Source organism: Ambystoma mexicanum, chromosome 9 (genome assembly GCF_040938575.1).
Source record: "Ambystoma mexicanum isolate Mex_15411 chromosome 9, UKY_AmexF1_1, whole genome shotgun sequence".
Lineage (NCBI taxonomy): Eukaryota > Metazoa > Chordata > Amphibia > Caudata > Ambystomatidae > Ambystoma > Ambystoma mexicanum.
The window spans coordinates 199,475,098-199,501,871 of record NC_090931.1 but is presented as its reverse complement, the minus strand read 5'-3'; the positions used below and the strand labels follow the sequence as shown (position 1 = coordinate 199,501,871).

Below are 26,774 nucleotides of genomic sequence, written 5' to 3'. Positions count from 1 at the left end.
TACGTTCTGTAGAAATTAACTTTTCTAATAGCTTTACACCGTTCTTCCTTTAGCACCACAAACAACAAATTGTCTTTGTTAGCACTTCATCAACTGCTACCTGGTTTACTTCCATGCCAGGCCTACTACCTCAGTTCACACCTGGTTAACTCACATGCCAGCCCTACTCCTCCAAAGGTTTGCCCATCCAGGTATACTCCCCTGCTCGAACAGCATTTTCACAAGTGCTTTTGTAATTAAGATCTGACAAAAGGTTCACGACTGCTTCACAGCATTCAACAGTTTGCAACTTCAAGACATTGAACAAATCTTCAGGGAAAACAAGATTCACATTGGTGCTTCTCAATAATGCTCTGCTCCTGAATATCCTTTCAGAGAAGGGCAGCCTTTTTGACACTCTTGTTTCTCCTCTGCACACGTAACCAAATGTTGACAATGATAAGAGTGTCATTCTGCTTCTACCTTGACTTTGAGTGCTGCTTATTCACTGAATGCCTACTTTGACAACGCAAACTGGTACAAAGCTCTGGAATCGCTAACAGCTTGTGAACTCACCGGGTAAGGCTTCCACTTCCCTCGCAGGACTTCTGCGGCTCTTCACAATCTGGCAAACTGCTTGTTTTAGTCCGCTGTCATCTGTGCCACCTATAACAGGAGCTCCCTTCGCTCCTGAGGCCCTCAGGTGCACGCCAGCCACCTGACACAGCCTCCTGGGAATGAAATCTTTGCTTGCCTTTGCTTCCAGCTGCACAGCCTCTGCAGATTAGGTCTCTAGAGGGCAAGCTTCCCTGTTGAACACTTCCCGTTGTGCGATCTCTGCCCTTCAGGACTTGGGAGGCACACACCTTCTCAGTATTTGCAGCTAATATCTGCCAAACAGTGGTCTCTGCGTCTTCTGTCTCCACCAGCTTCTGCCTGGGCTGCCTGCACGAACAACACTGCTTCAGCTTCTTGCTCTCTCTCCTCGTCTTCTCTATGGCCTGCACATGAGGGGGCCTTTTATGCCTCTCTGTCTCTCTCAGATGTGGGTCACTTGATTTAACGATCTGACCACTTCTAAAACATGGTAATTTTTTGGGCCTCTTCTTTGTCCCAGTACCTAGGGAATTATGAGGCTTGAGGTTCCTAATGGCAAAATTAGGTTTTCTTATTTCTTCTGTTTTACAATAAGCCATTAGAAGAGTGTGGTTTTGAGGACAGTTAAATAAGGTCTTTCTCATTCCTCCTGACCTGGTTCCCCTCTCAAGTGATCCCCCCCGCAGAATACCACCCCCCAGGTTCGGGATCAGAAAGAGTCTGCCTTTCCCTGGCCACATGAGCAGAGTCCCGGGCCAGATTTTCTGGGGGAATCATTGTTGATTGATCACAGTGGGGGGTAGGTGGAACAGGAAGTAGCTTGTTTGCTACGAATGGGGTGGTATTTGGGGCAGAGAGGGGGAGTAGCACAAAGGGAGATTTGGGGGTAAAACCCCCAGATAGAACGAAATACCACCCGTTGGAAGCTGTTCCTGGACGGCCACAAAAGGGCAGTCTTTTGGCAGAGTGGTCGCCAAGGGGCTGGAATTTGACATAGGAAACCCCCCCTCCCCTTCAGGAAGACCTTGCTGTCTAGTCCCTGCCTGGACCAGACAAGAGGCAAAAGTGCCTGACAAAGAGGCCTGTTACAGAGGCCAAAGCCTGTGGTTGCTACTCTAGACAAAGAATTACAACCCAAAAAACTTAAAGTAATTCCTGGACTCTGAGGGGTCCAAACCTACCTGCTCCCTCGCTAGGCATTGTTTGCAGCACCGGCTACACTTTGTCACAGCAATACCCGTTTTTTCTTGGGCACAGTAGCATCACCAAATGCTTTATAGATGTCTTTGCCTGAAAATCCTGATCACCATTGGAGCAGCGGAGGGACAACCAAACACTAGGCATGCCATCATTGACCTCTTAACATTACACAGACTTGAGCTATGACTGGCAACAGTCAGAAATTGCTTTAGAGTTCAGAACCAGTAGGGTCCCCCTTCCTCAGCTGCTTTAAGGTTGTTACTCCACATTTTGCAGTCAGCACGTTTGGTACTACACACTGGGGGGAAACTATAATTAGAGGGTTGAGGTGGCCTTGATTCTTGTGGGGAGCCTGAAGTATTTGCAATGTCACATGGAAATGTTTTGCTAGAAAACTCAAGAGTCTCTCTCACATGAACTCTTATCGAATTAAATGTCTGACATGACAGGCATAAAAAGCAATTTTCCAACTGAAAACGAGTAACCCCAATTCATGCTGCCAAAGGGCCCATTCTGTCAAATGGGATATTTGCCGAAATAACTATGGATATCTACACTGTTCAGATTATCTTTAAATTATGAAAAAATATGTTGCAGCGGCTAGGAACAGTATGGAAACTAAATTTGCTGAATCAATTAGCCATTCGTAAAATGGCTCTAGGGGCGTGGCTCGGAGCCGCCATGACTGGTCCGGCTTCCTAGGAGCTCCTGAGAGGCCCGAGGCGCCGACACAATTTCCACCACCGCCAGACCCTGTTATGGAGCACAAATAAGGATTGCAGATGCAACCTCACCGCAGCTATCGCTCGAGCGGGTCAGCGCTCTGAGCCCGATTTGCCAGGTTTCGGCTCGCTTCTTGTCCCGGGACCCGCTCGGCTCCAAAATGGCTGCCTCGAGGAGTGCTGCGGAGGCTTCTCCATGAGGGGGAGGGGCAGGCGCGCTATAGCAGCTGAGGCCGCGTAGCACTCCCGGCTCTCGTCCCTGCACTGTCGGACCCCCATCCTACTTCTCCTGATCGTGGCCGAGGGCCAACAACGTCTGAGTCCCGGCACAGTAAGCCACAGAATCACTGCAGCGGGACCATCGGGGCGGACCCTGCCTCCAGCACACACACACTGCAGTTACGGGAGCTGAGCTCCAGTGTCCCCGATCAACCCTCTCCCTCTGAGTCTGCGGGCCCGGCGCCCTTTCCAGCTCCCCTCCCCGCGCCCCTTCAGCAAGAAGACCGCAGCCTGCACAACTCCATCCCAGCCTGAGGTTCAGGGCGTGGGGCTGCACACGCGGCAGGTGCTGCGGCCGGAAGGTGAGACTCGTCACTGGCTCTCCCCCACTGGCGGGGACATCAACCAGCCGCGGGGCCGCCCCAGAGCTCGGGCTCCTGCCTAGCACACTGGTTCTCCTGCTGACTCCAGCCTGCGAACCCCTTACATCCGGCAACAGGGGCTCCCTACCGCAGCTCACATATCTCCTTCCCCGCCCGTGGCTTAGGGTGTGGGGCTGCAAATACAGCGGGTGCCGCGGTCGGAGGGCGAGACCCGCCGCTGGGCCTCTCCCCCACTGGTGGGGACAACAAACGACCAACCGAGGGGCCGCCCCAGCACTCAGGCTCCTGCTGGCCCCAGCCTGCGTGCCCTTCCATCAACAAACGGACCGGAGCGGTTGCTCCACACATCCTCCAGCCCCAGCACCTCGAGCATCCACGACAGAGGACTACCGCGGCATCCCCCGCCTGGGGCTACTGGGGAGTCAGCGTTCCCCGAGGTCTACAGCTATACAGGCCCTGTGGGTAAGGAGCGGGGAGGGGCGAGAGGTCCCGCCTGAGCCCACTATAACTTTCAGCCCAGCACCAAGAGGAATCCGGGTCCCCACTGCTACTGGGCCTCCCCCGGGTCGCCTCAGCTGTCCTCAGGCATACTCAGCCTTCCTGCTCGCCGCCTCTCCTCCTCCTACACCCACCTGGTCCAACTACCACAAACACCGAGGCCCCCGGCGCCTAGCTGGGGACAGAAAGCGTCCTCTTACATCCGCCTCCTCTCTGCAATTGTTTTCCTGAGCCTGGGGCTGGTTGGGAACTCAGCGAGGACCCCCGAGCTCTGCTTTTACGAAGCAACACTAAAGATCCTGTGCGCACAGCTCGACCACAGAGGCCCAGCCACCTCAACATGTCTAAATCCAGCAAAGCATCCAAACAATCAGACATGTCTCCCTAATGGCCATCTCGGCCGAGAGATCAAAAAAGGGGGAACCTCCAGAAGATTCCGCTGAAATCTCCACCTCTGTGGCGACTGCCTCGACTCACGGCCCCTCCCAAATGGTCACTAAATCCGATCTGCAAGACCTTCTATCAGCCCTGACCAAAGAAATGTATAAGAGTGCAGAAGAAGTCACAAAGAAGATCACGGTCCTGGATAAGGGGGTAGGCGAAATGGAACACCGCACGGCGGAACTGGAAGCTGAGGTCTGCGACCAAAGATTTGAGGGAGAACAGGACAGGGACCGGATAGCCGCCCTAGAGGCAAGATGCAACCTACTGGAAGCCAAACAGGAGGATGCAGAAAACCGTTCTCGGAGGAACAATATCCGACTTCGGGGCATCCCAACATCCATCACAGACGTGGATCTAAAAAGCTGCGTCTTGGCCCTCCTCAGATTTATAATCAACCTGCCGGATACCTCACCCCTGGAACTGGACCGAGTACACAGAACATCTCCGAGAAGGGAGTCCAACTTCCCCCCGGACATCCTGGCAAGGGTCAATTTTTTCCAGCTAAAAGAGGAAATTATGCGCGAGGCATGACAAATGCGGCAGATCACTTTCCAGGGAGCCACAATCTCACCATCAGGATTTGGCCACCTCCACCCTACAAAAGCGAAAAACTATGCGTCCTTTAACGGAATGGTTACGCAAAAAACAAACCCCATACGAATGGGGATTCCCGGCTTCGGTCAGATTTAAATGGGACGGATCCCAGAAGCACATTAGCTCACCAAAAGAAGCAGCTAAATTCATGGGCCTGGATGGTTCGGACGGAGAAGCGGGCGCTGAGGAATCGGTCCACACCCAACGGGAGAAGCCGTCACCAGGAGAATGGTCGAAGGCAGGCAGGCGAACAGACCACGGGGTCCCCCCAAGAGGGACAACATGCTGGGATGAGCAACAATCAACTACTTCTGTGGAATACGGCCCTTCTACCTCTGATGCGAGTTGCTTGCCGATCTCCGGGAAAGACTCCTCCGGGCTCGAGGGGCTGTCCCCATTAGGATGTAGCCACCAATGGACAATACGTGAAAACACTCCGACAGTGCAGGAGCGAAGCCTGAGCTCCAGCATAGGTCACTTCAGCGGCCCAGTTGGCCAACGTCAGGCGCCTCGGTGCCACCAGTTCCCCAGTGGCAGTAGGATGACTTATCCTACAGTTCTTGTTGGGGGGGGGGGGGGAGGGGGTATGGGTTGTAATGCATTCAGGCCAAGGAGGGGAGCTCCTGCTCCATCGGATCCCAGCCTGCCACTTAAGACAGCAGCACAAAGTAACAACACCAGCGTCTCTACGAGTTCTCTGCAGCTATCACTCCTTACCGATAGTTCCTCGTCCCCGGGGGGGGGGGGGGGGTTCATGAACAGTGGCTCATCTAGCACGAAATCAAAAAAACAATGGCAGGAGCCAACGAAATAACAATCCTCACTTGGAACGTCCAAGGCCTAAACTCTCCACGCAAACGCAAATCAGTGAAACACAGACTTGGTCACTTGTCGGGGGATATCGTTCTTCTTCAAGAAACACACCTGTTGCAAAAAGACGAACGCCGGGTGAGATTCAACAGGTATAAAAGGGGTTTCTTTGCCTCCTCCGGCCAAAAGAAAAGAGGTGTAGCAATCTTGCTTAGCGATAAAATTACTCTGTCAGGAGGGACCCAGACGGGCGCTTTCTTCTCCTAAAGGGCCTCTTTGAAGAACTCCCGATCACCATTGTATCGATCTATGGCCCCAACACGGCTCAAGCTAATTTCATAGCTGAACTAACATCAATCATCACGGCTTTCCGCGAGGGCAACCTTATCATGAGTGGGGCCTTCAATTGTATGCCAAACCCACATGTGGATAAGACTTTACCACCAGCAAACGTCGACTTTACACATGCCCTGTCCATTGCCAAACTACTCAGGGAAACTGAAACCGTTGACGCCTGGAGGCTGTTTAATGACACTGCGAGGGACTACACTCATTACTCCTGCGTCCACAAGGGCTTCTCAAGAATTGATCTCATACTAATCTCTGGAGTCCTATTCCCCTGCCTTAATGAAGAAATCCACACCGGCATGATTTCGGATCACTCCCCAGTCTCAGCTGCTCTAGCCATCTCGGGCCAAAAACACCCTGTGCAAAGACACTGGAAGCTTAATGACTCACTGTTAGACATATGTATCAGGACAGAAACCGAAGAAGCTATTTCCAACTATTTCAAGGAGAACACGTCGGAGCAGTCCCCCATCAACATCATCTGGGACGCCATGAAGGCAGTTGTCAGAGGCACGCTAATCAGCACCGGAGCAGAACAGAGAAGAGTCTCAAATATCATGTCGGCCAAGCTGGAGGAAAAAGTAAAACAATTGGGGAACGAATTGAAATTGCACAGCTCTAGAAAGACAAAGCCTTGAGGAAAGCACAAACCGTGCTCGAAATGCACTGTGCCGACCGCACGGCCAAATCCCTAGCATTTACAAGGCAATTCTATTACAGTAAAGGTAACAAGGCGAACAAAGTACTAGTGCAAAAACTGAAAAAGATGCTCACCCGGAATAACATTCTCAAATTGAAAGGGGAGGACGGGACTCTGCGTTACACTGAGTCTGAGAAAATGGAAGAACTATTGAAACACCACAAATCGATAATGTCAGGGAAACCCACCACTCTAATCTCTCTGCCTGAATACTTGCGCGCCACCCCCTCTATCGACCCGCTCCAGTTGAAAGACCTGGAATCCCATATCACCAGTGAAGAAATCCTCGAAGCCATAAAATCTCTCAAAACTGCTGCCCTGGGTCCGGATGGCCTGTCCGCAAACTTCTACAAAAAAATTGCTAGAATCCTAGCCCCTCAAATGGCAGTCTTATTCAATTCCTTCCTATCCTCTAAGTCGGTCACTACCTCAATGGAAGAATCACTCACAGTCCTACTACATAAACCCAGTAAAGATCCCAAGCTAGTAGCCTCCTACTGCCCAATCTCACTCCTGAACAATGACGGCAAAATCTTTGCCAAAGTTCTGGCCAGTAGGCTAGGGCCGATCCTGCCAACACTGATTGACCGGGACCAAACAGGGTTAATTCCAGGGAGAGCGACCCATGACAACATCAGGAGAATGATAGATATCATCGAAAGCGCCCATAGGTTAAAGGTTAAAGGTGGGAATGGCCGTCATCTCCTTAGACGCACACAAGGCCTTCGATCTGGTCGACTGGGGCTACATCAGGGCAGTTCTCGAACACTTCGGCTTCGGCCCAAACTTTGTCACATGGGTAATGGCTATAATAATGATGAGGGGGATAGCGCAGGGAGGGATGGGAGTCCCAGATCTGGTGAGGTACACCTTGGCGGCGCAACTGTCCCACGCATTCTCATGGGTCCAAGAATCAGACAAACCAAAGTGGACACATCTTGCAGAGGCTTGGTGCCCGGTTCCTCCCTCCGCACTCCCACATTTCCCCGTCACACATCCCCAAGCAGCCACCGGCCCACTACTGACAAATAGATCAACGGTCCATTGCTGGCAGGCCGCAGCCCGGAGATGGGGCATTCGCAGATCCCTAGGTCCCCTGACCCCTATTTGGAACAATCCCGATTTCTCCCCAGGTATGTCTCCACAGGGTTTCCAACCATGGATAGAGGGGGGCCTGCAAACAACCAGTGACTTCATGGAGGGTGGGGCCCCCATCTCATTCGAGAGGTGCAAAGCAAAATTCGGGGTGAATGAACGAGAACGATTCCACTATGCCCAAATCCGACACTGGCTTTCCCACAGAGCAACGAGAGAAAAATGCTCTAGAGAACTAACGGCATTGGAACTATCCCTCACGTCCCCTACTAGCAAAAGCAGGACCTCGACACTCTACCTACTCCTAGACAGGTTAGACCCATCTGAAAAAGAAAGATATATGCTCGAATGGGAAAAGGACCTGGGCAGGGAAATCGATGTGGAAAACTGGGGGAAAAACTGGTCTAGGCTACACAAAAGCTCGCAATGCATCACGAATAGGGAGAGGGGCTACAAACTCGGTTATAGGTACTATATAAACCCCATACAAATCAACAGAGCCAACCCGAATATTCCCAGATCATGTTGGCGCGGATGCTCGGCACCTGGCTCACTATTCCACCACATGGTGTGGACGTGCCCGAAGGCCGAACTATACTGGAGAGAGGTAGTTAAACATATCAAGGACATATCGGGCCTCTCCATCTCCTGGGATCCCGGAATTATTCTACTGGGCGACACGGGTGATGGCGATTTCCCACTCTCGGGACAAATCCCCCGGCTATGTACTCACTTACTCCTGGCAGCAAAAATCGCGCTGGCCCGAGTGTGGAAAGACGAAGAAGGCCCCTCAGTGGCACTTTGGTGGGTTAAATGCTGAGAGATAGCGGTCGCCGGAAAAATCACGGCAATTCGATCTGGCTCTTTGAACAGAACCTTAAACATCTCAGATCCATTTATGGACTATGCGGCCAAATTCCCGGCTCTCACCAGAAGGCCTCCGCTAAGCAGGTGGCTCCAAATCACTCCACCCCACTGATACTCTGCCTTCGGCTATACCAACCCAACCCGCCAGCTGCTCTCTAGCCTTCAAGAACAGTGCGGGCCATGGAAAGGACCAACCAATCCATCATGTTGCCCCCCCCCTCCATCTCTCATTGTTTTCACTCAGAGACATTATCAATATGTTGTATATAGCGATCACTAATTTGCTGTTGTTGTGTTTACTGTAATGCTTATTTGTAAAAACCCAATAAAATGTTATGAAAAAAAAAGGGAATTTAACAGCATTAAGCAGTTTATTTTAAAGTTCTCAGGAAAGGTTGGGTTGAGTCATGCATTGTTCACCAGCTCAAGCTGGCTCCTCAATAAGCATTGTTAAAACGAGATAGCAGGGAAAATGCTCCCAATATGATATTGATAAAAACTTGAATTTTATTTACTTTACTCGCCAGTAAGCCCTAAAAGTGAGCAACAATAATAACATTACAATACGTTTGAGTGAATAAAGATAATGAAGGGCATATATAAACGTATCAGCCATTACTTTCAATTGAATGGACATGCTAAAATACATAAAAAAATGGGTGACATTGTCAGTTAATAAAACAAGAATATATGAAAAATGTTCTACAGTGAGTAGTAATACATCTCCCCATTACTAAACAATTAGGTAATCACAATAAAATATCAATTCTATTAAAATATGTTAGGATCCTTGGATAAATTACTCAATTTCTCAGGATCCATTCCCGGAATACATAAGTTGCCACAGCCTTGACAAATGCTGTGTTTTCCGTTCTTTTACATGCAGCTAATGCTGCTTTAACATTACGGATCCTGGCTACGTTCAATTTCGGTTTCAAATATTGGGTTTGCAGCCTTTTAAATGTAGGATAGAGCAACAAAAAAAAATGAACTCTATGCCAGTACAATATGGACAGAAATCTGTTGGGGCAAGACCTCATTTGAATGTACCAGTAGCTAGAGGTAGTGTGCCACATCTTATTTTTGGAACAAAGTGTATGTCTGCTTTAGGTTTGATGTAGTCCAGGTATGCGTCATATGCCCGCAATGGCTTACAAGCCCAATTGGAAGCGGCAGTCAGGAGATTATAGCTCTGGGCAAGGATGTGCTCTTATTGCCCAGTTTTGAATTTCAATTGATATTAATGTTTTGGACTGACTATTAATCAATTCTGGGGATGTCCAGTAGTTTTCAAAGCCTAGGATAAGTAGAGTGGTTTTCATGTTATTACACCATGACAACTACGCCCACCTTCCTGCCTCAGAACATCTGAGAGATCACTTCTTTACTTCTCCAAGGAAAGCGAGCTCCATAGGTGGCCCCAGTCCAAGATTGGTTTGGTCGCAATTTCGTGAGCAATAGAATTCAAACTCACTTACTCATGAAAATGTATTGTGGGTGTACTTTTGGGAAAACCCAGAATATGTTTAATAAAAAGGTATTTTCAGTGACCTCTAGGGATTTTACTGGGTAAGTGACCCAAATCGCAGCACCAAAAACTGCCAGCTGGAGTGCTTGAAGTTTAAAGATGTTGAGTGCAGGTTTGATGGCAAAACTACCATGGTCTCTCGAACTTGGCCGTGTCAGCACTATCATGGCTCAATATAACATTGGACTTGTCCACCTGTTTATACCAATTACTACACAGTCTACAAGTCGAATACCTAGATAATCGAAGGAGCAGCTTTAGTCAATTAGACTGTCCCAGATGTTTGCTTCAAATTTGGGCGTTTGGTTAAGCCTTGCTTAAAAACCATTGCTTGTTTTTATACTCAATCCAGTCTGGTCACAAAATGAGGTAAAGATTCCTACTTGTTTTGCAAGACCTGTTAGGGTCAGTGAAATCAGTACTGCATTGTTAGGGAGATTATTCATTTTAGTGTTGAATTCCTCCCACCTTAGACCCCCAGCTCTTTTGCTGAACGTTGGGACTTTGTACTTCTAATTCTATGCGTTTTCTGTGCTTCTTTTGACTTTGGAGTCTGACAAACTCCATAGGCATCGTCTTTTTACATTGTATCACACAGCACGTTCAGTGCAGTGACACAGGGAAGTCTTACAGATTTCCCAAAGGTTTAAATACCTTCTCTTGGTTAAACCAATGTTTCCAAGAGCAGTGAAGTGAAATTGACTTTACTTACATTTTGTAACTTTCTAGTTCCAGCACACACTATCTTACAAAAGGGTGTTGGAGAGGTTACTTTGTATCCCCTTTGTCTAGTTTCTCATGTAACAATTTTATGTTACCCTTTCTACAATTAATGGCTGATGGCAATGGTTTACTTTTTCCTACCATTGTGCGTTTCTACCACGGGCTGCAATTGCAGCTGCAGTAAAGCAACCATGGGTGCCCATTTTGTCAAAATGACCCCAGTGTTCTTTTTTTCGCCATTTCTTATTGGAAAGGTCCTTCTTGAGATTTACTCTGCGCGCAAAACCAGGTTTGGGCCCTTTGTTTGTTTTGTCTTTGCCGGGTTTCACTGCTGAAGCCCGCCTTTGGATCCATCTTCTCTGGCAGGTCGGGAAGTTAGGGAGGTGCCCGAAACTCCAGGTTACAGGAATGCACCGAAAGGTGAATGGCAGGCTGGCTCACCATGCTGTGTGAGTGACAGCTAGGCGGCAAATGAATGGGAGAAAACTGCATAAAAGGCGAGGTCTTTTCCTTGGAAGGCAGAGTCGACCACTGGATGAAGGAATCCGAAGAAGAACTTGGAAGAGACGCTTGCTGCAACTCGTGGACCGTTGGTTTGCCCGGTGAAGCACTGCTGCATTGCTGAGGCGCCGAATTCACCTCGACTAGAGAAGCCCTGCAACTGACGACTTATCCCCTTGTGTTAGTGGGACCAATCAACCCCAAAGCAAACTCGTCTGGACATCCTCTCGGAGCTGGCTGTACTTCCATTGCTGCTGCAGGAAATGATTGCCAGGGGTAGGAACACCAGGATCGAGTGCATCGTTTTTAAGTCGGACCCGAGCTCCAGGAAGATCCTCCGGACTCACGTGAAACAGGAGTGAACATGCGAGGAAATGCCATAAAGTTATCCAAGAACCACAGTGGTGCTGTTTGCGAGAGCTGTGAGAAGCTGAAACCGCAAAGTGCCGCTGATCTGAAGTTTTCCCATTGCTGCCGCATACCTTCAATTCACAGTCCCCAGACGTCCACCCTCTTGTCCCCACGACTGAAGCCCATGAACAACAGGATCTGCCGAACTACAACTGGAACAGAAGCCAGCTGGAACCTATTTCTTCAAACCAAAGGTACTGCAAAACTAAGGGGTTGCTTACCTCTTGTTGGGTAGCTTTGCTAGCTTTCAGTTGAGACTGGGGTCTTGGTTACTTTTGCAGAGTTGCTTGCAGCTTTGCCCCTCACAAGACTCCCAGCTTGTGGCAGTAGAGTGATTTCATTTCCAACAAAGTTTTCTAAAACATTGTGCAAGACTTTCTACTTACCTGCAAGAAGTACTTCAGCTCACATAGACTTTAGTTCAATTGACATTGGCTGTCCTGGCTCCCTGAAAGATTTCTCACCTCTGACTTTGTGCTTTAACAATCCCTCAACAAAAGTCACACATTAGATAACTTGCATAGCTGGGAATGGGTTCATTTACTTTGCATTGCATTGGATGGTTCAAAAAATACTTACCTGCTGAAGAATATTTGTTAACCACTGTTTTATTCCCTCCACTTTTCCTTTTGACACTTACCTCAGTATTTCTCTAAATGTTCCACCGATATATCAATGTCCACGGTGTCCTAGTAATTTAAATCACCTCCGGGTGTAGGAAGTGTCTGTGTGCCATCCCAAACTCAAATAGAGTGTGTAGTTTTGAAGTATATTATTGTGTTACATACATATTGCTCCCTTCCAAAGAAGGCTTATTCAACAGACTTAAATTAATAAATAATAATCCAATCAAGAAATCTTGATAGTGTTTATCTGGATATGTGTCAGTGTGAATCTCCATGTTACAACCTTACAGCTCACATTGACTCCTCTTGAGATAAGCCTGTCTGCTCAGTCACTTTACCAACTTGTGCAGTAAATGCTTATACCAAAGGTTGGGTTAACTATTGCCAAGAGGACAAAGCTGGTGCAGTCTCCCACAGGGTACTGCATACAATCTTGCCTAGCATGCATCATCGGGCAAGAATAGTACTGTATACTTATCCTTGCGTAGAGTAGGAGCATTTGCTGCCTCATTTAATAGGAATCATACAAATATTGCGACTTAATGTCGCTTACACCGAATATGGTGCATTTGCGCCGTACTAAATTCCTGACCCCCATTACCACGACTAATGGAAGCAGGGGTGTCCCCTGCTCCCGTTAGTCGGTGTAATGGGTTCAGGGGTTGCGGGGGTGTCCAAATGCATATGTTACATGGTAGATGGGCACAATACAAAGAAAAAAAAACAAAAGAAATATTAAAAAGGACCCTGCAGCGTCAGCCAGTTCAGACCAACATTAGTTAGGGGGGTGCGGTGCACAGGGATGTTTGTGATCACTGCGCCACGACATAATGGAAGTCGGCTTTTTTGAAAGTCAACATTATGGGCAGTACAGTGATCACGTAGATCTATTTAATAGAGCCCTAATGGCACAGTTAATATAAAGATTTAACAGCGTTGGTCGGACCAGTCTTTTTCCGCTTTGAATGCTGATGTGGTAGGTACCTCTGCCCCAGACCCCATCTTACTACGGCTTCATTGTTGGAATGAAACAAGTTAATGTCACAGATGTAAGGATGCGAGGTGTCAAGTTTAGTAAACCCTTCCCATACCTCGTTGAATGCTCTCTGGGGGTCGATCAAAGCAACCGAGATACATTATCCTCAGATGAACAACCTTTTGAACAAGCAGGTGTAACCCGAATACCTGGTCCACAGTACTGACATTGGTTTAGAAGCCTGCTTGGAGATGACTGATATGGTTGGTTCCATCTATCCAGTCGGTCAGATGGACGAGGAGCGTTTTGGCATAAATCTGCACCGCAGAATCTAATAAAGAAATGGTATGGCAAATTCTAGGATCATCCGCCCCGCCCACATTTCTTTATAGATGCAGATTATTTCCACCTTCTTCCAGAAGTTGGGAGTTCTATCTGTTATAAGGATGTCATAAAACGACTCAAGATGATATGTCCCAAATCGTTGGCTCGGATTTCAACAGATCAACTAGTATATGATCTGGGCCAGAAGCTTTATTACTGGTATGTGCAGATAAAGCAATTTTAATGTCCGCAAGGGTAACCGTAAATCGCTCCTATTCGAGGCAGAAGGGGAGTTAGGGGGGAGATGTTTGAATATAATTTCAGAGTACACCATTGTCAGCCTAGGAGGAATGGGGCAATGGTAGAGCATCAACAAGCATAGGAACATGCAGAGCCCAGAGGTTAATATCAGAAGGGCTCCCTCCAAGGACACTGACAGGTAGGGTTAGTCTGATAAATCCTTGACATTGAGTACCTCCTAGACTGCAGTTCAAAACCTTATTGAGAATTGCTGGAATAGACCAAAGGTGAACGTGGCTAGGGCAGCATTCTTCAGGATCCAACAGACAGTCTTGGTGAAAAGGGCACGAGAGAAAGGCAAGAAAAAAGGTAGCTGCTGAACAGACAGCCTTACCTGTATTTGCTGATGGAGAATCTGGTGCTGTTCTTGCTGGTAAAGAATGTGCTGCTGCTGTGTCTGCTCCAAGGTTCTCTCGTCTATCTGGACACCGTACATCTTCTGGAGCTGCTCATACTCCTGCAAAGGAGATCAATGAATGTCCACAGAACAGGAAAACCACAGGAACCTGAAGGATATACAGCCTCATGCTAACACCCACTACTCTATATAGAGTGATTACGAACACACCCAACACTCGCTATATATATGGGATAGATTACTCACCGTAATCGTATTTCTGATGCTTGTATCTGCTTAGATTCACATGCTGTGCATAGGCCGACATCTAGTGGAAGCTGCCGAGTATTACAGTTGTTGTTTTCGAAACTCGAACAGGGACATCGAGAGGGCGTACCAGTAATACTATCCCTATTGTGACATCCTCTGTACCTATGGTCCTCTACGCATTGAGGTCCAGCAGATTGTTATTTTTCTGACATGAGGAAGCATGAAGTATAGCGGGAGTACAGCAGTATCTGAGCAGATAGATATAAGACAAGCTCATAAGCATCCATGCATCTTCTCTCCGAGGGGAGGAAGGGTGGGCGCATATGAATCTAAGCAGATACAAGCATCAGAAATAAGATTAGAGTGAATAATGTATCCCTTCTGAGGCTTGTGGAATCTGCTTAGATCACATGCTGTGAATAGATTAGCGGGCAGTGTTAGGAGAAGGTGGTGGGATGTGAGAAGGTTCATGTGCGAAGAGGGGTCTTAGAACCGCTTGTCCCACCTGTATATCTGTCTTTTGAGTGTCAATGCAGTAATGCTGAGTGAAAGTGTGTACTGAGCTCCATGTAGCTACTTTGCAAATGGTGCCTAGAGGGACATTTGCAATGAAAGCCAGAGTGGCTCCTGTGCACCTTGTGGAGTGAGCTCTGGGCGTGAAAGGCAGTGTCTTGTTTGATAGGGAATAGCACAATTGTATGCATCTGACTATCCACCTGGAGATGGCATTCTTTGAAATGTGGTGTCCTTCTCTGCCTGGTGCTATGGAGCCAAACAGTTGGTCTGTTTTTCTTAGCGGTTTGTTTACGTAGTAAAGGTCCGCCCTCTTCACATCTTGTGTGTGGAGTTTTACCTCAGCTGTGCTGGTGGGGTTATGAAAGAAAGCCAGTAGCTCAATAGACTGGTTTACGTGAAATGTACAGATGAACTTAGGGGAGAACATAAGCTGAGAACGTAAAACCAGCTTGTTCATGTGTATGATAAAGAAAGGATCCTGCGCTGACAATGCTTGTATTTCACTAACTCTTCTTATGAAGTAATAGCCACTAAGAAGGCAGTCTTGTAAGTCAGGTGTTTGAGACTAGACCCCATGAGCTTAGCGAGTACAACATTGAGATCCCATCCTGGCGACGGGTTTGAAATTGGAGGGTGGAGTCTCTTTACTCCCTCCATGAATTCTTTGATGACAGTTACCTTCCACCATGAGACCTTATTGTGGGAGGTGGTAGCAAGTGGAGCATATAAGTTAGAATGTGGGAAGGAGTATATTCTATGGGGTCAATTTGTTTAGACTGGCACCAAATCACAAATCTCCTCCACTTGTCAAAATAACAGTGCCTAGTGTTAGGCTTTCTTGCTTCCTTAAAGATATCCATACACCTCTGTGAAAGGTTAAGATGTCCGAACTCTAGGACTTCAGGAGCCATGCTGGCAAGTTCATTGAGTGAGGTTGAGGGTGCACTGTTCGTCCCCCCGTGCTGAGTGAGCAGATTGTACGGGCACAGGAGCTTGATGGGATACCAAGGTTGTCTTGCCCACATAGGAGCAACTAGCATGAGCGTCACTTGTTCCTTGTGGATCTTGTTCAATACTTTCCTCATGAGGTGTTGGGGGGGGGAAAAGCGTAAGCAAATTTCCCAGACCAGTTCATCCACAGGGCGTTCCCCTTGGAGCCTGGCTGGGGTTACCTGGACACGAAGTCTGGGCATTGACTGTTTGCTTGTAGCGAACAAGTCTATTGTGGGGAAACACCATTGAGAGAAGAGGTGTTCTACAACCCCTGCGTGTAGTTGCCATTCGGGTTCCTCTGGTCGGGGATCTCTGCTCAGTGAGTCTGCCAGAGAGTTGAGTTCCTCTGGAACATACTGTGATAGGAATCTATTCCGCTGAAGTGTACATTTCCAAATTTGTTGCGCAAGCCCGGACAGATTTGGAGAATGTGTGCCCCCCTGTTTGTTGATTTAAAACATTGCTGTAGTGCTGTCTGTCGGGACTTGCACAGATTGGTTCGCTAGGTGAAACTCGAATGCTTGAAGGGCTTTGAATACTGCCAGTAGTTCCAGTAGATTGATGTGGTTCTGTGCTGTCGCATGAGACGATAAACCTTGAGCTGTGTGTTGAAGGTAATGAGCTCCCCACCCGGCGAGTGCGGCGTCTGTCGTGACAATCGCTTGTACTTCCGGATCGTGGAAGGGTTTCCCCCTCAACAGATTCTCTCTTGTCCACCAGCAAAGATTTTGTACTAGTGTTGGTGAAACGACCACTAGATCGTCCCACTGACCACTTGCCTGAGACCACTGTTTCACCAACCACTCCTGCATGGGTCGCATGCATAGGAGCATGTGATGTACCAGGTAAATGCAAGATGCCATCATGCCTAGCAAACGCGAAGCTTTGCACATCCTTATCTGGCGGCCGGCCTGATAATGCAGTATTTGCAGTAACACGTTATAGACTCTTTCCTCTGACGGAAAGACCAACCCCTCTTCTGTGTTTACAACAGCTCCTAGGAACTGTTTGGTTGTGCTTGGCACCAGGCTTGATGTTTTCTCGTTGATGGAGAAGCCCAATTGAAAGATAAGGTTGGTAGTTCTTTGAATGTTTTACCTGCAAATTAGGGGAGACTCCCCTGTAATCATCCAGTCGTCCAGGTAAGGGTACACTGGGATTGCCTCCCTGCGCAGGTGCGCTGCCACCACCGCCAGTACCTTGGTGAATACCCTTGGAGCCGAAACTATACCAAAGGGTAGCATCTTGAATTGGTAGTGGTGGTTTTCTATTTTGAAACGCAAGAGTCTTCTGTGCGCTGGGAACATTGAAATATGAAAATAGGCTTCTTTCATATCCAGTGTTGCCATGTAATTACCTCGTTTTAGCAGGGGGATTACCTCTTGTAGCGTTGTCATGCAGAATTTTTGTGGATTTACATAAGTGTTTGCAGGGCTTAAGTCTAACACTGGGCACATAGTTAGATACTTTGACACAAGGAAGTAGGTTGAATAAATATCCTTGTTTACCTCATTGGACGGTACAATCCCTATGGCGTCGTTGAGAAGCAATGCGTTGACTTCCTCAAGACGGATGAGCTGTTCTTCCTTTGGCGCGGGGGATGGTTTGATGGTTTTTGGAGGAGATCCACACAGTAACCTCCTGCTACTGTCAATAGCACCCAATTGTCCATGGTTATTCCCTCCCATGCGTGGGGGGGGGGGAGGTGAAAGTGTGAAATCCGTGCCCCTTCTGGAGAGGCATGGGAGGGGACCTGTCGCAGGCTGTCACTTCTAGAAGGGAGTAGTTTCTTACCTGTAACTCCATTTCTCCAGCGTTGCTATCTTTCATGGATTCACATGCTTAGAACATGCCCCGTCGTTAGGCTGGGAACCTCTGTATATTTATAAAACGTTTTCCCTCGGAAAAAACTCGACACTTGTGTCCTATCGACGTCCTTTTGGGCCGCTTATGCATGACCCAATAGGACGTACTGTATAAATAGCCCCGCCCCTGCGGCTCCCTTCGCATTTTAACCCCCAAAGTAGTAGGGGCATATAAAGTTTGCATTCAGGGGAGGCCGGCGGGCACATGTGAATCCATGATAGTTACCAAATTTGGAGAAATGGAGTTACAGGTAAGAAACTACTCCCTTCTCCAGCATTGGATCTTTCATGGATTCACATGCTTAGAATAGATTGTATAGCAGTTTTCTTAATCTGGAGGTGTGCAATGCTAACCAAATACTACAAGAACAGCACATGCAGTTAGCAAGAAAACCCCCAACCATGGTACATTGACAGGAGGTTTTCCCCTCTGTGGGGCTTACCTTACTGAAACAGGTGTCGCAGAACTGCCCGTCCCATCTGCACATCCGGTGTATGCTGTTGCTCTAGGCAATAATGCCGAGCAAATGTATGCGGCACCAACCAGGATGCCTCCTGACAGATGTCCACCAGCTGGATTCCGGACCACAATACCGCCGATGACGAGGTGGATCTTTTTGAGTGAGCCTTTGGACGTCTTTCCAGAGGCTTCCCTGCTTTAGAGTGGCAGAAGGCAATAGTCGACGAAACCCAGCGGTCTAGTCCTTGTTTGAAGATTGGTCTTCCCTTTACAGAGGGTCCATAAGCCACAAACAGTTGTCTCGTACACCTGAAATCTTGAGTACGACTCAGATAAAACTTAAACACTCTTGACGTCCAACATATGTAGAGCTTTTTTCTGCGAAAGAAGAGGCCGCAGCGAAGAATGCTGGGAGCAGAATCGAAGAGTGCTTGTGATATGTAGTTGGAACCTTTGGTATAAAATGAGGGTTAGTTGCCAACACCACCTTTGTCCTTGAAGAAACGCAAGTATGGGGGGGGGTCAATCACCAGCGCTTGCAGCTCCGACAGTCTTCTTGCTGAAGTAATAGCTACCAAAAAAGCCATCTTCCACGACAAAAATTTGAGGGGTGACGATGACATAGGCTCAAAAGGAGCCTTCATTAGCCCTAACCGCACCAGATTGAGACTCCAAATAGGAGGGAGCTTTTTGGCTGGAGGAAAAGTCCAAAATAACCCTCTCAGGAAATACTTGACTAGTTGATCACTGAACAACCAAGTCGAGTGCCTTTTTCGAGTAAATCTTGAAATGGCTGCCAAGTGAACCTTTATGGAGGAGAAAGACCACCCTTTTTTCGCCAAGTGTAGCAAACGAGGCAGAACTTGCTCTGACGAGATGTTTTACGGGTCCACACCAGGTTGATCCCTACACCACGCACATAATCTCTTCCACTTACATGCATATGAAATATTCATGGACGGAGCCATTGCCGCCTCTAAAATTCGCCGACAATCTGCAGAAATGTTCAGGGCCCCAAACTCTGAGAAGTCAGGAGCTAAGCCGTCAGGCTGAGGGAGCCCGGGTCGTGATGCGGAATCGCCTTCTTGTCTTGAAATAGAAGGTCCGGCGTCTCTTGAAACCTAACTGGCTCTGTCACTGATAGCTGGAGAAGGTCCAAAAACCCTGACTGTCTCGCCCAGTGATGAGCAATTAGAATCACACGGCATGGATATTTGTGAATCCACTGGAGGGTCTGTCGAATGAGAGGAAACGCATACGCGAACCTGCCCGTCCACGGGAAGGTGAACGCCTCCCCCAGCAAGTTGGGCTGTGGCCATCTGCTGGCGAATTGCTTGCACTCCTTGTTCTCCTGGGTTGTGAAAAGATCCAGAGAAAGAAGGCCCCATTTCCTGAAGATGTTCGACACTTGTTGATCGTTCAGCTCCCACTCATGGAGTTGGGTCATCTCTCTGCTGAGAGAGTCTGTCTGTACATTGTTTACACCTGGTAAATGTTATGCCACTATCTTGCTAGAGGGCCCAATGCCATATTTCTTGAGCTTCGCTCGAGAGCGTCCTGGAACGAGTGCTTCCTTGTTTCCCGATTTAGAACATCATGGTTGTATTGTCCATTAATATTCTCACTGCTGATCTCCGTATGCGAGGTAAAAATGACTTCAGAGCCCAACGTACCGCTCTTAGTTCTAGCACATTGATGTGAAGGGTCGACTCTCCTGGGGACCATTTGCCTTGAACTTGTAGGGATTCCTGATGAGCGCCCCATCCTGTCTGAGATGCATCCGTCACCACTGTCGATTGAAAATCCGGTTCCAGCAGAGGCATCCCTCTTGTCAGATTGCTTGGGAGTTGCCACCACTGAAGCGCTTATAGAAGCTCGCTACTGACCTTCAACTTGTCGGACCACAATCCGCGACTTTGAGACCATCGGTCTGCCAGAAACTCCTGTATCGTCACATGAAGAGACAGTTGTTCACTATCGGAATACATGACGCCATGGATCCAAGCAGCGACATTTAATTTCTGACTGACACCCTGGTGCAAGTTTTCCACTCCTTCGCTTTTTGTTTGAGTTTGTGAGCTCTCTCTAAGGAAGGTTTCACTAGTCCTGTTTGAGTCTGGAACTCTGCGCCCAAAAACACCATGCTCCATAAGGGAGGCAGAAAGGATTTTCCGAAGTTGATTGCAAAGCCTAACCGCTGTAGCAGTTGCATGGTGGCCTCTAGGCTTGCTTGCGCCACTGCCGGCGACGAAACCCTTACTAGCCAGTCGTCCAGGTAAGGGGAGACGTGATGACCTTTTCTTCGTAGCCATGCTGCCACCGGAGCTAAGCATTTCGTAAACATCCTGGGAGACTATTTCAGGCCGAATGGAAGCACTTTGTACTGGTAATGACTCTGACCCACCACAAACCTCTTTTCTGTGTCCTTGACGCATGGGTATGTTGAAATATGAGTCTTGAAGGTATAACGACGGCAGAAAATCCCCCGGCTGTATAGACCAAATGACCGCCTGAAGCGTAAGCATTTTGAACTTCAGGCGTTGCAGAGTCTTGTTGAGAGCTCGAAGGTCCAGAATGGGTCGCCACTTGCCGTTGGGTTTTTTGACCACAAAGTAACGGGAGTAAACCCCTAGACCTCTCTTGGGCACCTGAACAAATTCTATAGCCCTTTTTTGCAGCATAAGCACAACCTCCTGCTGTAATATGTGAAGATGGGGTTGCATACACAGGTGGAATGTCAGATGGCATGGTTTTGAAATGCAAAGAGTGGCCTAGTTTTACCGTGTCCAACACCCAACGGTCCGATGTTATTCTCTTCCACTCGTCGACGCGACTGGACACTCTGCCTCCCAGGACGTCCTGAAGATGGTCATTGCTGAAACTTACTTTTGGTGGACGAAGACTGTCCTCCTCTCCTCCTAGAAACCTGGAAATCTCAGCTTCTTTGTGTCTCCTGGACAGCCCGCCTATAACCTTGGGAGGAGTATGATGATCTGTTGAAACTCCGATCCCTGGATGCCGCGAACCGGGAATTCCCCGAAGCTCCGTGGAAGGGGCGAAAAGGTCAAAATGCTCGTCCACTTTGTAAGGCTCTCAGCGACCTTGCCGTATCTGAATCTTCCTTCATGCCTTTAAGGGCTTTGTCCACCTTTTCCCTGAATAACTGCTCACCTTCACATGGCATATCAAGCACCTTATACTGGACCTCCGGCCTGAAGTTTGTACATTTTAGCCAGGCTTGCCTTCTTAGCACTACTCCATTTTTTGTTTGAATCCCGACTCTGCCAAATCCACAGCGATGTTGATAGAGTGCTTTGATGCCTCTTCCCCTTCACGGACCAGTAAAATGGCTGTTTTTCTGTGCTCGTCGGGCAGGTGTTCCAAGATGGGGCCAAGCGATGCCACATTTCACGGTCGTATCGTGCCATGATAGCTAACAAGTTAGCCGCCTTGACCGTCGTCGCTCACACTGACAAGACTTTCTTACCAAAGGCATCCTGCCTTCTAGCTTCACTGTCTGGAGGTGTTGTGCACTTGTGTTGCGATATGGGTTTTCTGTCAGCCACTGCCGACACTACTGATTCCGGGGAGGGCTGCGCTGTCAAACATTCAGGTGTAGAATCCGGGGCTTTAAATTTCTTTTCTAACCTGCCCTTGATTGCAGGCTCTGAAAATGGATGGCGCATGGTACGCAAGCCTTCCTGCCAAACATGGTCCAGAATGGGAACCGAGAAGACAGACTTTCTGCTCTTCCCCATATGGTCAAATAAGAAGCATTCCTTCTCTTCCTCTGGAGTCAGACCAAATTCGATACAGGCTTTCGCCATCAAAGCATGAAAGGACCCACTGTCATCTGGCGGTGACGGCTGTGCCGGGCTTTTAGGAGTTTCCACTTCTGCTTCCGATTCCCACGTAGGGTCCCTTGAGGGGACAACGAAATGTCCGAGGAGGAGTCTCTAGGACCTTGATCTGATTCAGAATCTTGCAATTCACCTTCCTCCGGGTGCGAGCGGGGAGGTTTTTCGCTAACCGGACGTTAGATCGGCAAACCAGTCGTTGACGTTGACCGTGGAGCGGGACCTGGCACGTTGACAGGTATCACTGGTATCCCTGGAGGTGTACCCATCGGAGGTAATCTTGCATCTAACTGGCTTAAGAGGGATTGCAGTGTGGACAACACTTGTAAAGATAACACCGACTGCGGATTTAGCAGAGACGACATAGAAGGGGCATTCTGCATCTCCAAGGTCGTCGACGGGCTGACGCCCTGTAAGCCAAAATCAGTTGGACAAACAACCTGTTCACGCTCTTCCTCCATCGACGATACTGAGAAAGCCGATTCCTGCTGTAATAGGGTATCCGGCAGAACTGTATCGTACACTGCCTGTTGCCAAACCTCTGGAGGATCCACCATCGATGATAGAAATTTTGGCGCCACTTCCTTAATCGTCACCACCGGGGTCGACGAGGCCACTGCAGGTATTGACTGCGCAGGCGGTAGTGAAGCCGTCGACGACAGGACTCCCGTTGATGGCGGTGGTAGTTGTGACGCAAGCTCTTTAGGTGATCCCGCCTTTTTGGAGTCTCTAGATCGGTGCTTCGTCGAGTCTCTACTCGAGGAAGACCTATGATGGTCCCCTGAGGAGGAGCTCTTTAAAGGGTCTTTCTTGTCCTTTTTCGACAAAGAGGAAGATTTTCCTTGTTGACGGTTCTAGTCCTTTGATGATAATGATGATGAAGTAGTGTCGTCTTTCGGCAGATGTTTCCCCAACGAGGAACGACTCTTTTCCGTAGGACGTGGTTTCTTCGCCGGAGGCTCCGCTGATACAGAGCGGCGAGGAACAATGCCAGAGTCTGCACTGATCCTACCTCAGATGGAGTGTAGGCCCCTTGGTTCAGCCACGTTGCTAGACGCCTATTACGGTCCCTCAGCGTCTTTTGTGACAACCCCTTGCATATATCACAGCTGTCCGCAGAGTGATGGGGGTAAAGACAAAGGCAATCCATGTGCCCATCTCCTTCGTAAACTTTCTTCATTCCACACATGGCACACGGGAGGAACAACGCCTTCCCAGACATTGGGAAAGAAAAGTACATCCTTACAAAGAGTAGAAACACGAGGTGATCACGACTACTTTGGAGACGGTTGAAATCTGAAGGGAACCACAGGGGCGGGGCTATTTATACCGTACGTCCTATTGGGTCATGCGTAAGCAGCCCAAAAGGACATTGATAGGACACAAAAGTGTCGAGTTTTTTTCCGAGGGAAAACCTTTTATAAACATACCGAGGTTCCCAGCCTGACGACGGGGTATTCCAAGCATGTGAACCCATGAAAGATCCAATGCTGGAGAAGTGGAGGACCTTCCCCGGCCAGGGGATCTGGGCTGGCCTCTATGGTAACCTTGTGACGCCTGACCTTGGTTGTTATTCCAGGACGAATTTTGACCTTGTCCGTTACTGGAGCCTCTTTTGGAATTTTGGCTTAGAAAGCAGTGAAAATTGTTCCCACTTCTTTGGCCAGATGGTTTATTAGTTTGTTGGCCGAGGGACATGAGGGTGTCGTATTCCTCCTTGGGTGACTTAAGGGCGTCTTCTACCACTTTGCCGAATAAGACTGTTTGTTCCACTGGCATGGTAAGTAACGTTGCCTGGATCTCAAGCTTAAAGCCAGACTGGCGAACACAAGCGTGGCGCTTGATTATGGTTTCTTCAGCGAGTATTTGGACTGCATTATCTGCAGTGTTGAGGTTATTCTCGAGAATGCAGCTGGAAGTAGCTTTGCCTTCAGCTGCTACTAATGCAAGTTGAGAATTTAAAGGCTTGGGAGCAGAAGAATCTATTAGGGTAGTTATTTTATCCCATTTATGGCGATCATAACTTGCCAACGTGTAGATTTGTTGGCGGTTCTAGCTTGAAACGCTGCCAAAGTCGCTACCTTCCTTCCCATGGTATAGAGCTTCTTGCTCTCCTTGTCTGGGGAGCCTCTGAAGAGGCTAGTGGTTTCCCTGCCCTTTTACAGGTAGTTGTGACCATGAGCGAATCAGGTTTAAGTTGGCCCCTTATATAGAGCGGGTCAGACGGCGCTGGGCGAAAAAGTCTCTACCCGTGGGTTTATTGCCCGTTTTTGATTTGGTGTCTCCAGTGAAGGTCAAATTCTGATCTGGACAGACTTTAAAATTGGGTGGCAGCCTTCTTGTCTCCCAAAATGGAGCTAAGTAGAGTGTTTGTGGTGACCAGAGGAGCTGCAGCTACAGTGTTTTTTCCACTGTCATTGGTGGTAGGAGGAGCTCTCTGCTTAAAGACTCTCCACTAACGCTGAGCATAGCAGAGTGTTTGTGGGGTGAGGTACATACGTGCCTAAATGTAAGACACATGGAACCCCTGAACGTTGTTGATATGGCATGCCCCCAATGCCTTTATCAGCATTGCTGCAGCGCATCGATGAGACTGGAACATTTGCGAGAAAAAAAATGCTAGTTACTGCAGCGGCCTCGACACAGCCGCAGACACGCCTTCAACATAGACACTGCAATTCGGCAGCTGATCAACGAAGCTTAGGTGTACAATCTTGTAATACATCACCCCACACACGCACTCAATTACAAGACCCCGCGGGTCACGAGGATACAACAAACACAGCTATTACTTGCGGGCTGATTCCGGTCTGCCACGGGTCCTGACCTCTGTGGGTGCCGTGCAGAGTCTGGCATCTGTCTCTCTGGATTCTCTGGCCGGGTCCGCCGGGTTGGTGGGAGGTCGCGGAGTGTTCTCCCTGTCCCCGTCGGGCTGTTGTTGGGGTGTTTGGCTGGCGCTGGGTTGGGCACGGGGCCGCGTTCGGCGCCTCTTGGATTGGGGCGGGCTCTGGATTGTTCCCTGTGCTTGCCGTCAGGCGCGAGCACGGCTCCGGTTGTGGTTGATGGACGTTCCTCTTCCCCGCCTGGTGATTGCGACGTGAGGCGGGCACGTTTTCAGGCACTCCCCCGCAAGCCAGTGCCTTTGCTGACTGAATTGGCAACATGGGTGCTGGATTCCTCACAAAGTGAGATGCGATCAGCCCCAACATTGCCCAAAACAAGTTCTGAAGACAAAATTAAAGTAACTGCTCCAAACAAAACAAATAGTGCGAAAGGGCACTTGAGGACCGGCATTAACGCTGACAAGGTAAAAGATAAGTAAATGTGACTGCTTACATCCCTGTACTCAGCAAGAGGAGGTTAAAGGGACGTCTTCTAGCTTCCCCTTTAAACAAACTGCAACAACTCCAGCGCTAAATGAGTGCCAAAATGAAGTCTTTGTGAATGAGAAATTATACACAGCTTCACCGGATCTCGTAAAAAATAACGATACCTCCAATCCCATTTATCCTATAACAGACCAAGACGAGCTGGCGCTTGTGCAGGTTTCAAACCATGCGGACACCCGAAGGAACTCATTGGCGGTGGCACACCAATTACTGCGTGATTTGAGGCAACTCAATGAAAAAGTACAAAATGGAGGAGCACTTGAAACCCATACATCACTGAAAAACAGCAATGTTCTTCGCAATAATCCAAGCCCTCCAAACAACATCTATGATATTAACAACGTGAGTCAGACTCTAACGAACAAACTGGGTTTGCATGTGGCGCAACAAAACAAAGGCGCTTGGACTTGAGCACTCAAAGAGACAATGTCTTCCCAAGAAAGATTGCATATAAACGTGCCAAATAATCGTGACAGAGAAGAGATAATGAAACCTGGTGAGAACAACTATACCCACTACAGTGACAATGAACGAGATTCCTCATTTGAGGAGAACTCTACTGACTCTTCAATCGCTGAAAGAGCCTTCCCGAAAGTTAGAAGACTAACCAGTGGGATATCTCATACACCAAAGCATGCATCTCACTCAACAAGCACACTAGCTGAGATGATCAGTTCAGAAATGACGCCCAAAATATAAATCGGCTATAACAATAGCAACGGCTCCATTCATCAAAATGTATGAGCAATTTAACGACAACTACCGAGATCAAAATACACTAATTGCCTTACTTAACTCATAAACGGTCAATATTGAATTTGAAATGCGAGAAATGAAAATCCAGATGCATGATGATCTCCAAGGTCTAGAAAAAGCAAATGACCTACTAAAGGATCAATTGCGCTGCTCCGCTGATGACAAGAAATTGCTAGCAGAGGTGGCAAGAGAAGCTCTTTCAATCCTTAAACACATCTTGACAACATCTTTTAAGCAACAGGGATTCAGCTCATGGGAAACTACTCAAGTAACGGTAGTCCCAGAAGAAAACGTTCATGCACGTGCTTGAGGGAAAGAGATGATGCATGGACTCCTAGTGACGTAAGCGATCAGAGCAAACACCTAACGACTCCTGCAAACTAAGAGTGGGTATCCTTTCCATTACAATCTACAGAGTCAAGAGTGACCAACCTTGAGCCGCAATACTGCAGTAAGCCTGGTACTTCAACGCAAATAGTTGCTACC

The 26,774-nt window shown here is 48.3% G+C and overlaps 1 protein-coding gene across 4 annotated transcripts in view; it reads right to left on the bottom strand.

Moving 5' to 3' along the window:
• The window catches only part of SIK3 (SIK family kinase 3), a 2,024,801-nt gene that overhangs the window by 520,718 nt on the left and 1,477,309 nt on the right, over positions 1 to 26,774 (bottom strand). For 3 of the 4 annotated variants that reach the window (XM_069614493.1, XM_069614491.1, XM_069614494.1), the window contains one exon: positions 14,180 to 14,302. In XM_069614493.1, coding sequence (XP_069470594.1) covers positions 14,180 to 14,302 — 123 coding nt within the window. The remainder of the gene's footprint in view (positions 1 to 14,179; positions 14,303 to 26,774) is intronic. The other variant, XM_069614492.1, reaches the window with a different exon arrangement.